This window comes from Triturus cristatus, chromosome 5_2 (genome assembly GCF_964204655.1).
Source record: "Triturus cristatus chromosome 5_2, aTriCri1.1, whole genome shotgun sequence".
NCBI classification, from domain to species: domain Eukaryota; kingdom Metazoa; phylum Chordata; class Amphibia; order Caudata; family Salamandridae; genus Triturus; species Triturus cristatus.
In genome coordinates, this window is record NC_140588.1 from 900,183,951 (window position 1) to 900,200,299 (window position 16,349).

General features: G+C 48.2%; 1 protein-coding gene across 8 annotated transcripts in view; it reads right to left on the reverse strand.

The window, feature by feature from the left end:
- Positions 1 to 16,349, reverse strand: part of KIAA1210 (KIAA1210 ortholog) — a 545,154-nt gene that overhangs the window by 77,529 nt on the left and 451,276 nt on the right. For all 8 annotated transcript variants that reach the window (XM_085608043.1, XM_085608048.1, XM_085608050.1 and 5 more), the window contains one exon: positions 8,464 to 8,529. In XM_085608043.1, the coding sequence (XP_085464169.1) occupies positions 8,464 to 8,529 (66 nt within the window). The remainder of the gene's footprint in view (positions 1 to 8,463; positions 8,530 to 16,349) is intronic.

Consider the following 16,349-nt stretch of genomic DNA (forward strand, 5'->3'; position numbering starts at 1 on the left):
CCAGGTCGCATGCACCTCTTCTTTCAAGTCAGCCCTGTAAGGAGTTGTAGAGGGGGTCTGGGGGGCAAGGGACCATCACTAGATTATACTCGCCTAGCTTTGTATGGTCATCTATTATCATATGTTCTTGAGATGACCCCTTTCAAACACGTAGTTGCTTTTTCTTTTTAAATGCCCCTTTATTTTCCTGGTTTCAAACTCTGAAACACTCGGTCTTGTACCCAATCATCCAGAGCAGTGCTTAATTTGTAAAAGAAGGAGTGCTAGTGCCAACAGCTCTGCTCAGAAGGTCGTGGCTGGTGCTATTGAATGTCAGTGCACCGAATCCCAAGGCTGCGTTGTCTCGAATCCACCTCATGTTTCTTTAATCCACCACCAGACACTCTCTGCCCTCTTATCTCACTCTCACAGGTTCCTTCTATCTCCCTCCCTTATCACAGTTTTTCAATCTTTCTCTTCGTCCGTCTTTCCACTTTGTTTTTTCCCCTCTTTTGCTCTTTGGTTAATGTCGTACGCTGAAACTTGAGTGACAGTCCCCAAAAATGAGTGCTGGTGGGCCCTACTGGCAGTCACTGGCTCATATTAAGCACTAATCCCAACTCTCTCTGTCAAAGCCAGCTCAGCACACCACACTTGTTGCTAAAGCACCTGAGCGGATACAAAGTTTAAGATATCATGGCCAGTAGTTCACCCTAAACCCCAAGCAACCAGGCCCAATTGAAAGCTAGTTCACCAAACCCCAGTTCTATGGAGCAGAGAAAAACAACCCACCTCAAGCATCTCCATTCCATTCTGCCAAACCCGGGACTATTCTCCAACAGTGTTACCTGCATGACACATCCAAAGTATAGAAACCAGTGTGAGCGAGACTGCCATCTCCGAGTCCAAGAATGTGTTCTTGAGAAACGACAGTAAAAATATTGAATTTGATAATTTAAAGTTTATAATCCCTTAAAATTGAGGTTTTTCTAATGAGCTTCCTTCCAAACACCAGGAAGCGGGGAGTTTCTGCAGCTGCAGAGTACCAGAAACCTTACTCTCTCTGGAGTCCCATCTGTTGTGGTACCTAAAATCACCAACTCGTCCACATATTTTATAACATTACTACTTTCTGAGGGATTCAATTAGCTGCACCCAGAAACACCATAATGCTAGAAAAATCAAAAACCATAGTGCAATAGGACAAGCACCCACCATCAACACTAACCACCCCAAATTGATGTCCACCTTGTAACATCAACAGAGCAAAAATGCACTTCCGTCCTGTTTCACTGTGGAGAAGGATGACATCCAACAGAGCTAGAGGGATGCACATCGCCCGAAGCGTCGGCCTCAAAAACATCTGATGTGTCCAAAAGACCTTTAGACTCGGCAAAGCCACGGAAACATCGTCCTGGAGCACATACTGAGTTTGGCTCCATCCATGTGCCAGCCCTAAAGCTTCAGTGCACCGGCCTTCGTTCGGGTCAGTACACTCCATGTTCCACAAATATTTGTTGAGTATTGCAGCTTCCTATTCTCTCCAGGACTCATCTTAAAAATATGCTGGAGGGACCACGCAGAAAGAAAATCAGCCTATAAAACGCCCTTGAGGCATTGCTAATTTTCTGAAAATAGAGCTTCTAAACGTGTTCTTGACAGCTGCAGGGACTCCATCTAAGTCTTCTCAGTTTTAGAGTAATTCCTTTTATTGACTGTGGCAACTTCGACATCCTGCGTCTTTTTATTGATGTCAAACCGCCTATAAGTATTTACAAATGGAAAATAAAGCCTTCTATTTCGTGTAATTCATTTAGAGTTCTCATTGCCTCTACTACGACCATCTTCGTGTTCTTGTTGTAGTGTATGGCTTTTATTGGAAGCCCCTGAAGTGAATACTGGATTTGAAATTCAAAAAATAACTGTTCTTACATTGCAGCAACGAAAAAGAAAAGATGACTTTCAGTGCTGTGACGTCACTTGAGGCCTTCTGCCTTTTCGGGTCCATAGAGACCTGTGGGGAAGTGGGAGAATGACTGCATTGCTTTCGCGCCAGCAATCACCATTCCACCCGTCAGTTGAGGGAGGGAGCAGGGGCGGCCTTAGGCATGTGCAAGCTGTGCACCTGCACAGGGCCACCAAACCCCAGGGGCCACCACACCCCAGGGGCCACCACGAGGAATCGGATACAATACATATTCGTGGCGGCCCCTGGCAGGGATTTGGCGCATGAACGACTGAGGCGTGCTAAATCCAATGTGATGCACGCTGAATGGTTGTTATACTCTTTTCCTTTCCAACCCAGTCTAGTCTTTGTGTGGGGTCGGCCTTGTTTCGGGCTCTTCTGGTAGGTCTTGTGCTTGTTTAGAACTTTTTTCCAGGAGAATCGAGCTTGTTTTAATAGTCCAGATCTGGCACCTCCGGAGGCTCGCATGCGCGCGCATGCGCAGTGCCCGCGAGTCCTGCAGCGAAGGGGTTACAGAAGCACCACGCATCACTGGCGGCAGGAGGGGTGGCAGCACCCGTGCCCGGCGTGCAGCGAGCAGCACCGAGACCGGCCGAGGCCATGCACCGGCGCGCCTAGAGACCCTGGGCAAGAAAGGCCGCCTTGCAGAGGATAGCATGCCAGTGTGCAACCTTTGGTGCCAGCTACGAGGTGAGCAGCCCGAGGGTCAGGGCATGGGGAGGGGGAGTGAGGAGGTCAGCGTGTGCTACTGCAGAGTGAACCCGAGGGAAGGTGAGCCATTGGACGAGGGTGTGGGGAGCCCTGGGGAGGAGGGCAGATCAGGCGTAGGAATGTATCCCAGCCCGTGGGGGTGAGGAGCCGGGGGGCGTGGGGAAGGTGGGGTGAGGATGTTATTGTAGATGGTGTGTGCTTTGGGTCTGGGTGGAGGTAAGCCATGTGAGGTGGCGAGCTGGAGGTATTCTGGTGGTCATGGGAAGGGAGGGCATGATGAATCGTGAGAGAGAGGCTCTCTCTCACGATTCATCTCTGAGACGGCGCGGGTCGGAGGGAAGAGTGAGTCAGGAGTGCAGGGGCGGTGTTTACTTGTGGCTGAGGGGAGGCATGGTGACTTTTGGAGGTGTAACTTGGGAGGCACGGTCGTATTGGGGGGAAGAGGAGAGCAGGGTACGAGGTGTTAGACGTAATGTTAAGGATTCATTAAAACGATTACAATTACTTATCAACAATCATGAAAACAGAGTATGAAGCTGATACTTGTGATCTAATGAGTGGATCTGCCTGCACAAATCTTTTAAAACATCGAGTGTTCGAATGTACTTGGCATTTGGTTATGTCTGTTTATATGGTGTTGAGGCAGACATGAAATGCAAGCACCTATGGATGGACGCCTGGAATAGGATGGCAGTGCCTACCCATGTTAACTCAATTTAATGCCCTTTTGCAGAGACCTTGGTAGGAGACTGGCTTCTTGATCATTTCTTTGATTACATTCCAGTGCTTGTCATGTGACTAGCAGAGAAAACTAGTTTAACTAGTCCTCAGTTTGCAATTGGTGAAGCAGCCTTCTCTCTCCATACTAGGGGCATAGTTACCATTGGTTCAGCAAGTACAGTGGTACTGAGACCCAAAACCCTCAGGGGCCCATTGAACCCTGATAATTGCTATATTTTACTTCCTGAGCAGCAGCCAAAGGGGCCATTTTCCTTGCTTATGCCACGGCCCATGGGGTCATTGGTACGCTGTGGTAGTGATTCGTACGTCTGCTTGAAAGTTGTCTCCTGACTGGATGTTCCTTGCACATTCATTTTGCTTCAGTGAACCTCTAGTGCCTTTTCATAGCCTTAGGACTCACTGTAATTAATCCTTGTTTAATAGGTGCTCTGAAAGCGAACAGAACTGGTTGCTGGAATATGGCACTATACAAGAAACCTTAATTAAATATATTGTATTTTGTCTTTTGACAATGTGGTAAAGTGGACGAGTCTTTGGTTACCTGTAGGCTGTCTTCAGGATCAGTTAGTGACGTACTGAGACAGGTCTCTGTGTGCCATGATTTCAAGGTAGCTTACTCTCTTCCTGCTAAGGTCACTTCCCAAATAGATTATGAACTATTCTCCAGGCTCTACTGTTCTCAGTGGACTGAGAAAACAGACCTTGTATGCCAAGTCACATGATCTACCCTATAGTTTTATAACACTCTTCAAATAAACCTTCCATATGTGGCTAGTCCTCATAATGTGTCATACATGTAGTGGGAAGGGTAATTACTATCAATCAGTCAGGGTTTGTAAAGCTCAGCTGCTTCACACATAAGGGTCTCGAGGCGGTGTGGGATTCATGCTGCTGGATCATGCTGCTTGTTGGTTGAACAGCAAGGTCTTGTGGTCCTTCCTGAACTGCTGGAGCGATGGTGAGGCTCTGAGGTGCAGGGGGAGGGTTTTCAGGTCTTCACTGCCAGGTGGGAGAAGTAGCGGCCTCCACTGTTTTATCAGCGGCTGCATTGGGTGGCTGCTAGGGAGATGGTTCTGGAACATATTTTCCTGGTAGGTTGGTGGAAATTCACTCGTTCATTAAGGTATGCTGGTCCTTCATTGTGTAGTCCAGGGAAGACATGGCTTGGCAGTTCGGGCTGGACTGTTCCCATGAGGCACAGGATCAAGGCTGATTTGCATATGGCCATGTCTGAACTGGGGTGGTGTGGTGAGCAAACAAACGATGGATTTAGGCCCAGATGTCTGTACTGGGGTGAAGGTATGACATTGTTCTGCATTCTGTCCATCAACTGTTGTTTTTGCAAGAAAATAAAAATGACACATCAAAATCTTTCAGCAGCCGCCACTGCTGATGGTCTTCTTTTTTTTGCTACCCACTGCTAGCCTCGCCCGCTGCATTGCAAGCAAAATGAAGAGAATTCGAGTACACAAATCAGGTTATTCAAAACGAAAGAGAAAGGTGGCTCAGCAGGCTTTCGTAGTGTCACAGGAAGGAGCAATCCTGAACCTTATCACCCAAGGGAAACCTAAAGATGGAGAATCCTCTGGTCAGAGTACTGCTGATGCACTCAGTAAAACAGGCGCTGACGACCATAAAGAAGAACACAAAAATGATGATATCCATGAGTAGAATGATACTCATGAGCAGACCAATGAAAATGAACAAGGTGACTCTGAAATTGATACAAACATGCAGCAATTACCAACTCAGGGTGAGGATTATTACAAAAGACCCTCAGACAGAGAAACTGAAACATCATTCATTGGTCCATCAACATCTGGCATTCTGAAGGAGGTTCAGAGTTTACAGACGGATGATGCTGGTATTGAAAAGGAAGCCAAAGAGCAAGACCATGTTACAGACCCGTGTTCTGAATATGATTTATGTGATTGGAGGGATTCTGCTTTGTGGCCGAACTCTCTTACGGACACGCAACGTGTTTTTCTTGTTGAAAGGGGTCCCGACAGAGATTCTAAAACAAAGTATCCAAGTGATGAGCACTCAAAAAGTAAACGTCGTTTTTCTGTTACCATGTTACTGGTCATCTAACGCCTTTTCTGGACGTTTTATTAAAACACCTTCCTGAGCTCCGCCCCGCCCGGACCCCCTCTTCCGGGGCCCCCTACCTGCGCTCCCTGCACAGGGCCACCATAAGCCTAGAGCCGCCCCTGGAGGGAGGGGGGGGGTGTACAGACCCGTGACTGACAGTACTTTTTTCTACGCTGAGCCACTGACAGCAAAGCACCAGCTATCTACGCTCTCATTGGGAGCACAGCTTTCTGCTCGGTAGGGGGCGGATGATAGAGGGAGAAGTGGCAGGAAATCGAGTCCTTGGGCTTTATAAACATTATTTAGACAAGTGGTGAGCGAAATTCGAATAATTTGATTTTGCATATTTGTAAGTTTCAGCAAAAGTATGCAAACATTAAGCAAACTGCAAACTTGGCATTTGGCGCTGTATTTGTGAGCGAAATGTGTACTTGTGCCCACTTTGGACGCAGGGATGCATTTTGGGCTACATAAAATAGAGCAAAAATACAAAAGCACTCTAGAGTTGCCGCTTACAGTGAATCTTCACAGCGAATGGCGCATTCCTCTATTAAATTTTTATCATGAATAGCTCGTAATTGCAAAATGTGGCATAATAGTGTGATTTTGAGAATTTCTTGTAACAAGAGTAATACGAAATTAAAGAAATGTCACTAATTGGACAGAGTGCCGATTACCACGTGTTGGCAGATGGTGTCAAATGCCAGGATTTTAAGAAAAATATTTTAGTGGCAGAGAGGAGAACAATACTAAAGGGTATCGTGGTGTGCGGCAGAAAACTAGGAATTCTATGTGTGTATTATTCTTTATCTATAATCATTAACAATGGATGTTTAGGTTTGAATTTTATGTGATCACTTCTGAATGAATTGTTATGGGTTTGCCTATGTAATTTTAATACAATTCAAACAACAATCGAGTAATGTGAATCTGAACTTGTATATGAAGGTTCAATACAGATATTTATAAAATATCTTTGCAATAATCTTGTGTACGACTGCATCTACGAGGTCAAACGTGTCAGGGGAAAAAAGCAGCTGCTCCAGTACTACCGGACAACCCAAACAGCCCCTTTGACAGGTTCTCACCTAGTCTCCCAGGGTCACGTGCATTTGTAAAGTGCATGTTCATCGTTAAGGCACTTTGGTGCGGAATAACAGGTGTTTGTTGTTAACCAACTAAACGGAATGTATTTTATCGACCTCAGAAGGATGAAATGGATGAAGAATGAAATGGCTAAGTGGACTTGAAGGGATTTGAACCTGTGGCCATGAGATCAAACCCAGATTTCTGGAGTGGATGCATTAGTCCACAGAGCTACCAGACACAGCAGGAAGACAATGTGCACCCTTGGCCCACACCATCCATCATAGCTTGGAAGACGCGGACACAAGGTAAGTCCAACTCCACCCGCAGGCTGGCACACTTACTCACAAAAGAAGCAACTTTTTTCCTGGGTCAAAGAAACTAGAGCCCCCTGGGAACAAGTAGCAGTCAATCTGGAAGAGTGAAGTGGGATTCTGGACGAGCAAGAAACAACCAACAGAAAGCAGACTTCAGTCACCCCGCAAACAAGGCGCACATCAGAGGATACAATATGTGACCGGACTTCGCGGATCAAATTAGCAGTAGTGCATTACTGCATGGGGAGACACGAGAAGGGCAAGAGGGGCAGGTGGGAGAGCAGAGGGAGAATCGCGGCCCTGGGATGAAACCCTTCCATTGTCAGCTAAAGAATATTCATCCTGCTGCCAATAACAAGCTATCTTCATCAACATTTACTCATACTGTCTGATAACCATTAACACCATATTACTTAACCTATAAACTTGATATTCTTGCGACTATGCATGGAATCAAGAGCATTCTCTTGGTGTGTGCATGCGCTCCCGCCTGCACTGCCTTTGCAAGTGAACCCTGTTCCAAAGAAGAAGATGTGGGTTCAACGTGAGGTTTACAGTTCTTAGAACCAGCAGACCTGAAACCTAAACCTAACTTCAGCATTCGTCCTTGCCAGCCATCCTCAACGCCAACTGCAACATCTACAAAGCCATCACGACCGGCACCTCCATCCATCTGAGGGACAAGTTCACCACCCGGGTTGCTCTTGGCACAACCACAGCCAGGACAGCATCAGACTGGTGACGAAGCAGGGCAAAAAAGGGAAAAACAAGGTAAGAGGCATCTACATCTAGGCACCCGGGATTAGAATGACATCCACATGGCCATCAAGACTGCCCCAACCCTGCTCCAATTTAGGAAGGAGCTAGAGACTCACCTCTTCAAAGAGCGCTACACCATGCTGCAGTGAGAGTCCAGGTTCACCCCTTGAAACCAGCTGCTCCTCGCATCACACACGGCCTTGGACCCTGTACAGCTTCTAGCTGCCTTTTGGCGACGTGTGTGCTACATAAACAGTGAATACCTACACACAAAGCATTACTGAATTCTCAAATTGTAAACATGTGTTGTGAATATAAAATAAGCACTGGCAAAACTAACTTTATGCATGTACACAGCATTTGCGCATGTCTGTGTTAGATTGTTAAAGCCAGACAAGTTGGGTATGCCAATGTTTATTTATCAGTGTATTCTATCGCTCCACTGTTCAAATTGCGACTCGCGACTTAAATATTAAAAAACCCTGCTGCCATGAAAAAAATAGCAAAACAAAAATAATGTATGATATCCCATAATACATTGCAATGGAAGCATAACAAGAAGGCGGAATGATAGAACAAAATGCGGATAGCTTGAAGTGAGAATGAAATACTCCTAGGAAGAGGCAAAGCTCGTGCAGAGCGTATACAAAAAATCGTAAAAATAGTCACGCAGACAGCTGGGCTGTCACGTGAAATCTTCACAGCCGCACTCCTTAGACCTGGGTCTGTCTGTACTGTATCAAATGTCTAAAGGAAAGTGGCAGATATGGGTAAAACGCGGATCCAAAGCAACGCAAAACATTCCGAAGTTACCTGTTCATCTTCACTGTCTGTTCCGCCTAAACTCAGAGAACTCCGGTGCTCCGCGGGTCTGGAAGACTGCAAGTCAAAAGGAAGAGATGAAGTCTTTGAAGTACTGGCCTTTTGCAAACACATGAAAAACATTTGAGGGCACGCAGACACCCGATCTGTGATGCGCTACAGTTACATCTCGTGAATACTGAATATGCGTTCAACAATGTGCACACCATACACGGGGGCGAACTGGGTGAACGCAGAAGCACTGCCGAGGTGCTTGTTTGTAGTGTATGTTTCCAACATTCAGTCCTTTTTGCAGGTTTTTTTGTATCACATACACACACACGTTATGTTAGTGTATTTTTAGTACACACACACATACCTGTGGGGATTACATCGAGTAACAACCATAAGGCAATCCCAATGGTCTGGCTCATGAATGAAAGTGCCTCTTGGGTCACTGATGGGTTTAGGCACTCAAGAGGTCCTCATACATGCACATTGACACTCATCTTTGCACCCTTACATGCATTAATCCATCCACAGCCTAATTGTTGCATTCATCCTCTGACACAACCGCAATAAAACAGACGCAAACTCAACAACACATGCAAGATAAATTAAAGAACACGAGTAGAAAATAGAAAACATGCTGCCCTCTACACACTCTTGTAAAAAAAACCACAGGAGCATAAACCCATAAACCTAGTTGAGATTAGGGTAAGTGAGTAGAAGAAAAACAGAGATCTCAACCGGTCTCATTCAAAGGCAATTATACATGCAGTCTATAACATTGCAAGCACAGAAAGGAAGACTCTTGGGCAATACATTTTTATAAAAAACAATCATGTATTAAATACAATTCATATAAAAGGACAGGGGTAACTGTATTGGACCAATCACCAAGACCCACAACAGGCAAATGCTTGCAATAATGAAACTAAACATAGCAGTGGCGGACAGTATTGCAAAGGTATTGTAAATAATCTACCATTGTTTTAAAGTTCAAGCATGGTGCCACGTTTATAACCAATGGACTGTCCATCTTGGAATGGGAAAACAATGATACACTGTGGAAAACAGCATTCCATAATGGTATTCTGCCCATTTTGACTATAGAGGAAGTGGCCACTGGGATGCGACGCATTGCATATTAAATGAGCAGCAAGCCAGCGACTTGTTAGCACTACCTGGAGAGCTGTAGTATCCTCTTAAGAAACATTAAAATAAAAAGAGAAGAAACAAAGAAATGAAAAGGAACAATAAAACAAGAAAATTCACAACTAAATGATAGTCGAACCAGCCCGACACTAAAGCGCACTGATTTTCAGGTGGATGTACCCATGTAATCAGAAAATGCTATCATTCACGAAGCAAGAAAGATCAATGACTGATGTGGACTGAACCATTACCCCATGCAGTTCGCTATCATATATGAAAGCAGTGTAGAAATGACACTCAGACATACCAATGACAGGACAGAGCTGACCCAAAGGCCCACAATGTATTTATATGGAAATAAATATATATATATATATTCCCTTAAACAATGCTGACTTTTAGCTGCAGTAAGCAATTACATGTGGCATTTTGGGTTACACGCTGATTGCACACATGATAGTATGTTTTCTACGTTTATCCATGGGTCTAGTGGGATGGGCTATTTATAGTGCTTGTATTTTGTACCAAACCAGATTGACAAAGGCTTCCAGTAAGCCGAAACGCGTCTCTCCTTATCTCTGGGATTTAGGGCGACCTGGCTGAATAAACCGATGCCGAATTCCAAACCACCTCGAGTCCGTGCCTTCCTCCATGGAGTTTCTGTGGGAGCTGGAGCTTTGGGTTCATTTCGATGTAGCGTGAGCGGTCGTCACGCTTATCACGGAACACCAGTTGTTTGTGGCTCTCCCTTCAGACCGGACAGTTTTGGAGAAGTACGGGAGTGCTATCGGGGGAGCCCCCAGTTGGGCCACCAGGAAGAGGAACGAGGATGACTGCAGTGGGAGACTAGGGTCTCGTAGCGGGGTGGTTTTTGTGACTGCCAGCATGGGATCCGTGTTTTCTTTGGCAAGAAATGCCTTACCCAAAAGTCTGGCGCCACCTGGGCACTGCAGACGCTTACGCCGATGTGGTGAGGTTGTTTTGGCAGTATCATTTTGTCCATGGGTCCCCCTCAACCCGAGTTTGTGCGCAGGGGAATTTGACTTAATGTATGCTGCCCGTCACTTTTTGAGACATTAACATCTGCTGTGACTACATGTGATTTGGACACTGACCTAGCAGCATAATTATACTTTGATAATTGCCTGCTTTACGATTGACTATTTTTGGGCATTATGGGAACGGTAGCCCTGAGGGGTTTTGAAGCACGCGCTTGCAAATTGACTTTGAGTTGCAACTCTACACTCTGTCGCGTAATTTGCCCGAAGGTGAGGCTGCAGTTATCCGTTTCCGGTGCCTCATGATGTTTGAAAGCAAGGATGGTGACATCAACTTCATGGCAGGAATCAATTGTATTTTACAGATGTGGTCAGAGGTCATATTTTGACGGACATGTTATTAGCTCAGGTGAGCTCGTATTGGGACACTGACAGTCTCTATTTGAATACATTCAGTGACATTTGGCAGCATTGTTTTTAATCTACATTTTATATATATATATTTTTTTCTTCATTTCTGCAATAATAGGATGTTGAGTTTGGCGGTGCAATTTATAAGCCCATATTATTCTCACTATGGTGGATGCTTAAAAAATTTACATGCATATTTAGTTGCCTATGCTACTTGCAATAACAGTATTTTTTTTTTGAAAAACCTTTATTACAGTTTGAGATATACAAATATGGGCCTACAACCAACAGGCCGGCCGCTAATGCACAGTGTAAACCTAGGCACCGCTTAACATTCACATCGATGAAGCAACAAAAGAGCTACTGGAGTGCTAATCAACTCAGCCGGCCGCAGCCGCAGTCCATAAACAAGCAATGAAAGGTTTCATATTTTTGAAACACGAAAAAACATCACACACACAAGGCAGAGGAAGTTAATAGCAGTAACATGTGCTCCTCGTATCGAAGGAGTAAACCAACCCGAGTAGACAGAGGGGGGGGGCAAGGCAGAAGAACCCAAATTCGCATATCGCAGGAGCATATATGAATGCGCGGGCTAGGGAGACAGAGCAGCATCCATCTCACGCGTCTGGGGCGGGGCGCAAATACCTCCACGATAGGAGTTCCAGGGACCCCACACCTTAATCCACTTCCCAGGCTTGCCTCTCGCCACATACACCGTTTTCTCTCTGAACATACACCAGTCCATGTGTTCCTTCCACGCTGAGTCCGTTGGTGGCCTCTGGGAGCCCCACAATTGTGCAATATCACGCTTCGCTACCATATAGCCCAGAGTCACCCACTGCGTCTGCGTCACATTGTAATCAGTCGGCTCCCAAACATTCAGCAAACATCTCCGTGCCTCCGGCAACAAGGCAACATGCGTGACCTCTTCTAACACCGCATGCACTCTACACCAAAACCGAGTCACCTCTGGACACTCCCACAGGATATGGAGGAAAGTCCCCAGTAGTCCACAGCCTCGCTTACACAGACCATCCACCGAATACCCCATACGCATCAAACCAGGCCCCGTGACGTACACTCTATGAAGTATTTTAAGCTGGACGAAACGCAAGCGGGCCGGGATAGCCACCTCTTTCGGGGAGGCCACCGCCGACACCCAGTCCTCGTCGTCAAGTTCCAAGCCGTCGGCAATCCAAGTCTCCCGCAATGAGGCCAGCAAACCCATTCGATCATTAATAAGCTTCTTATAAATCAGCGAAATGGTGCTATCCGGCACATAGCCGTCCAATACTCTGTCTTCCAACGGGGAATACTCTGGAATAGCCGCCACGTCCGGGAACACGGAACACAAGGCATGATGAACCTGAGCATACCGAAAGTATTCCCTATCGTTCAACTGATATTCAGTTTTCAACATGTCAAACGTCTTAAATTTCCCTTTCGTCCAGAGATCCCCTACCTTGCTGATACCAATCATATCCCATTTCTCAAAGCCTTTCGTAGTACACAGATAACCCAAACGCTGGGAAGCGTACAATGGCGTAGCCCGAGTCAAGCGATCCCTCCACCCCATCGCCGCATTTGCTGCATGCCACACCTGCACCGCGACCCGCGTCGGGCCAGTCAATCGCGCATCAAGGGACCCCGAGTATAGTGCGCGATTATAATCCCCGCTTGGAAATAACAATTTGTCCATCTCAAAAGCCGGGTTCAAAGCAGGCCCATGCATCCCGTGATTGACAGCAGCCAACTGGGAGGCCCAATAATATCAATTAATGTCAGGGAGAGCGACCCCCCCATCATACCACGGTAGGGTTAGTTTGGCAAGAGCAATCCGTGGCCGCCCATCCCAAAACAATCGACGCTGAAGACACTCCACCTCCCGAAAATAGCGGGCCGGCACTACGTCCATAGTGTTCTGTAGGGCGTACAAAAAGCGTGGCAGCGACATCATTTTGAACAACGCCGCCCGGCCGAGCAGCGAGAGCGGCAGCCGCCGCCAACCCGCCACATCCGCCCGTAGGCGCTGAAGGGGGGGGGGGGAGAAGGTTCCGTTCATACCGGGCCACCGGGTCCAGGGTTATAAAGATTCCCAAATACTTGAACCCCGACTGCGCAACCTGGATAGGGCACCCCCGCGGAAGGGGGAGGCCTCCCCGGAGAGAACGTATACACAGGACTTAGCCCAGTTAATGACCAATCCGGAGTTGCGACCAAAGGAGCTCAACACATCCACCAATACAATAAGCGATTTGCGCGGAGATGCAAGATACAAGAGGATATCGTCCGCATATAGGGAGACACGATCCTCGTATTCCGGCGTCCATCTAAGGCCACGCATCGAGGGGTGCCACTGCAGCCACTCCGCCAGGGGCTCCAAACAAAGCGCAAAGAGAAGGGGCGACAGCGGACATCCCTGTCGGGTGCCCCTACCCAAAACAAAGTGAGCCAACACCCGTCCGTTGACCACCACCTGTGCCAGTGGGTTATCATAAAGCAATTTCACCCAGCCGATAAACCCCGGGCCAAACCCGAACTTCGCCAATGCTGCCCAAATGTACGGCCATTCCAAGGTGTCAAACGCCATGGTAGCGTCCAGGGACGCCAAAATGGCCGGCTCCCGGATGAATGGCGCGCGAGCGAGGACGCCATGCAGTCGCCGCAGGTTCAAAGCGGTATTGCGATGGGGTATAAAACCGGATTGATCCTGATGAATCAGGTCGCCCACAACCCGGATCAGGCGATTGGCCAGTACCTTGGCAAGGATTTTGGGCTCCGCGTTTAGCAAAGAGATAGGCCTGTAAGAAGTACACCGATCCCGCGGCTTCCCTTCCTTATGGATAACAACAATAGTAGCAAGACGTTGGTCTGGGGGGAGGGAGCCCGCCGCCTGAGCCTCAAGGAACATGTCCCGGAGAAACGGCACAATCGTATCTGGGCGCAACTTATATAATTCGATGGGAAGGCCATTAGGACCCATGGCCTTACCAGAGGCAATAGAGCGAATGGCCAAAGCAATCTCATCCGGCGACGGAGCCGCATCCATCAATAATTTATCCTCATCAGATAGAGAAGGCAGAGCAATGTCTCGAAGCAGCAGTCGAGAGTCTTCCTCCGATCGCTCTGAGACCGGAGAGTAAACCCCGTGAAAATACTCCGCAAAGCAATCAACAATGTCACCGGGGTCCGTCACACGCACACCATCCACCCTCTCAACATCCGGCACCACTCGACTCGCTCTCTCCTTCTTATCCAACCAGGCAATCAACTTCCCGGCCTTATCACCCATATCGTACAAACGCCCCTGTTGCTCCCTGCTCATACTCCTAGCAGATTCGGTAACCAGCGCCTTGTAGTCGGCCTGTTTATGCTCCAGCACATGCAGTCTGTCGTCCGTAACACCTTGCTCCAAATCAATCTCCAACTCAGTGATCTCATTTTCCAGCCGAACAACCTCCAGCGCCTCGCATTTTTTGGTATGGGAAATGAGATACAGAGCCTGGCCCCGGAGCACCGTCTTAAAGGCTTCCCAAAGGGAGATGGCGGAAGACACCGACCCCACGTTGTCATTAAAATAGTGTTCCAGGGACTTAACCAGGTCTGCACGGATCGTGGGGTTTCGTAGGTACCAGGGGTTGATCAGTGCCACCCTCCCCTCCGCCCGCAAGGCGATATCTAGGTGTAACAAAAGAGGGGAGTGATCAGATATACCGCGTGCCAAATGTCGCACCTCCCCGATCATCCCAGCTTGGGCCGCAGGCACTAGCATATAGTCAAGCCTCGAAAGACTACCGTGGGCCCCGGAGTGGAAGGTATATTGCGCTTGTCCAAGGTGTTTCAACCGCCAGCAATCTATCAGTCCCAGGGTATCCAGAAAGCCCCCCAGCCAGTTCTGGGCCCGAGGGAGAACCCTAGGGGGGTGTCGATCCTCAACTCCGGAAACCACAGCGTTAAAATCCCCCCCCAGGACCAACACCCCCCCCCGGGAGCCCGAGTAGCAGGCGCCCCAAATCAGCAAAGGTGGCCGTCTGCAGGCCCGGCGGCACGTAAACCGCGACCAGCGAAATCAACTTACCCTCCCACCTCCCCACCAACGCAGTGTAGCGCCCTCTGTCGTCGTGGAGCACCTCATCCACCACCAACGGGAGAGAGGTCCTGACTAAAATGCCCACTCCCCTCGAGCCAGAGGTGAAACCAGAATTGGCCAGAAGGCGATATCCTCGTCTGTTCATGGCATGGAAAGAGTTCCCTATGAGGTGCGTTTCCTGCAGGAACACAATGTCAGGCGAAATACGTTTCAAGAACTGCAGGACTACCCCCGCTTTATCCTGTCCCCCAGCCCATTCACATTTCATGATAGAAGTCTCAACCCCTTACCCCCCTACCCCCCCAGCACAAACCATCCCCCTCCCGGGGAGCATCATAATAGCACAACAGAAAACATTACCCTGCCTTGTGAAACAAACAAACCCCAACCCCACCCCATCAACGCCAACAGAACTCCCCCCTCCCTGCACCCCTGCGTGAGCCCGAACAGCCCCCCCAACATGCAGTGTGCCTGTCGCCCCAATATGAAACTCACTACAGAAGGACAAAAAAAACCCCAGAAGGAGGAAAGGGCCCCAGCAAGCCCCCCGCAACCTCCAAATACCAAGGGGCAAAGAGTTACAAACTGGAGTCCAGTGCAGCCACAGGTGCAAAACGTTACCAGTCCAGTCCATCACCAGGATCACAGTTCCATTCCTACTCCGTCAAACCCTCTCCGCTCTCCGCTATCCGACCTTCCCGACCTCGACTCCTGGGTAAAGCATCCAGCCACTCTCCCACCGCCTCCGGCCGGTCGAAGAAGTGTGAGCGACCATCTAACTCGACCCGCAGCCTAGCCGGGAATAGCATCGCATACTTCAACTCCATGTCTCTCAAGCGCCGTTTGATGACCGAGAATCCCATCCGTTGCTTTTGAACCGCTTGCGTAAAGTCTGGGTAAAAGCTAACATTAGAGTTCTCAAATTTTACTGGCCCAGTCACCCTCGATGCCTGAAGGATAGCGTCTCTATCCCGAAAATTAAAAAGTCGGGCAATGATAGGCCGCGGGGGGGGCACCCACCTTAGGCGCACCCCCTGGAATCCTGTGGGCCCGTTCCACAGCGAAGAACTTGCTCAGCCCTTTGGGTGCTAGATGAGTCACCACTAGATCCTCCACAAAAAGATCCACAGCAGACTCCTCCGATCGTTCGGGCACCCCGATAATACGGACGTTATTCCGCCTGGCCCTGCTTTCGGAGTCCTCAAAGCGACGATCAGTCAGGTCACTGGCGAGCTGCA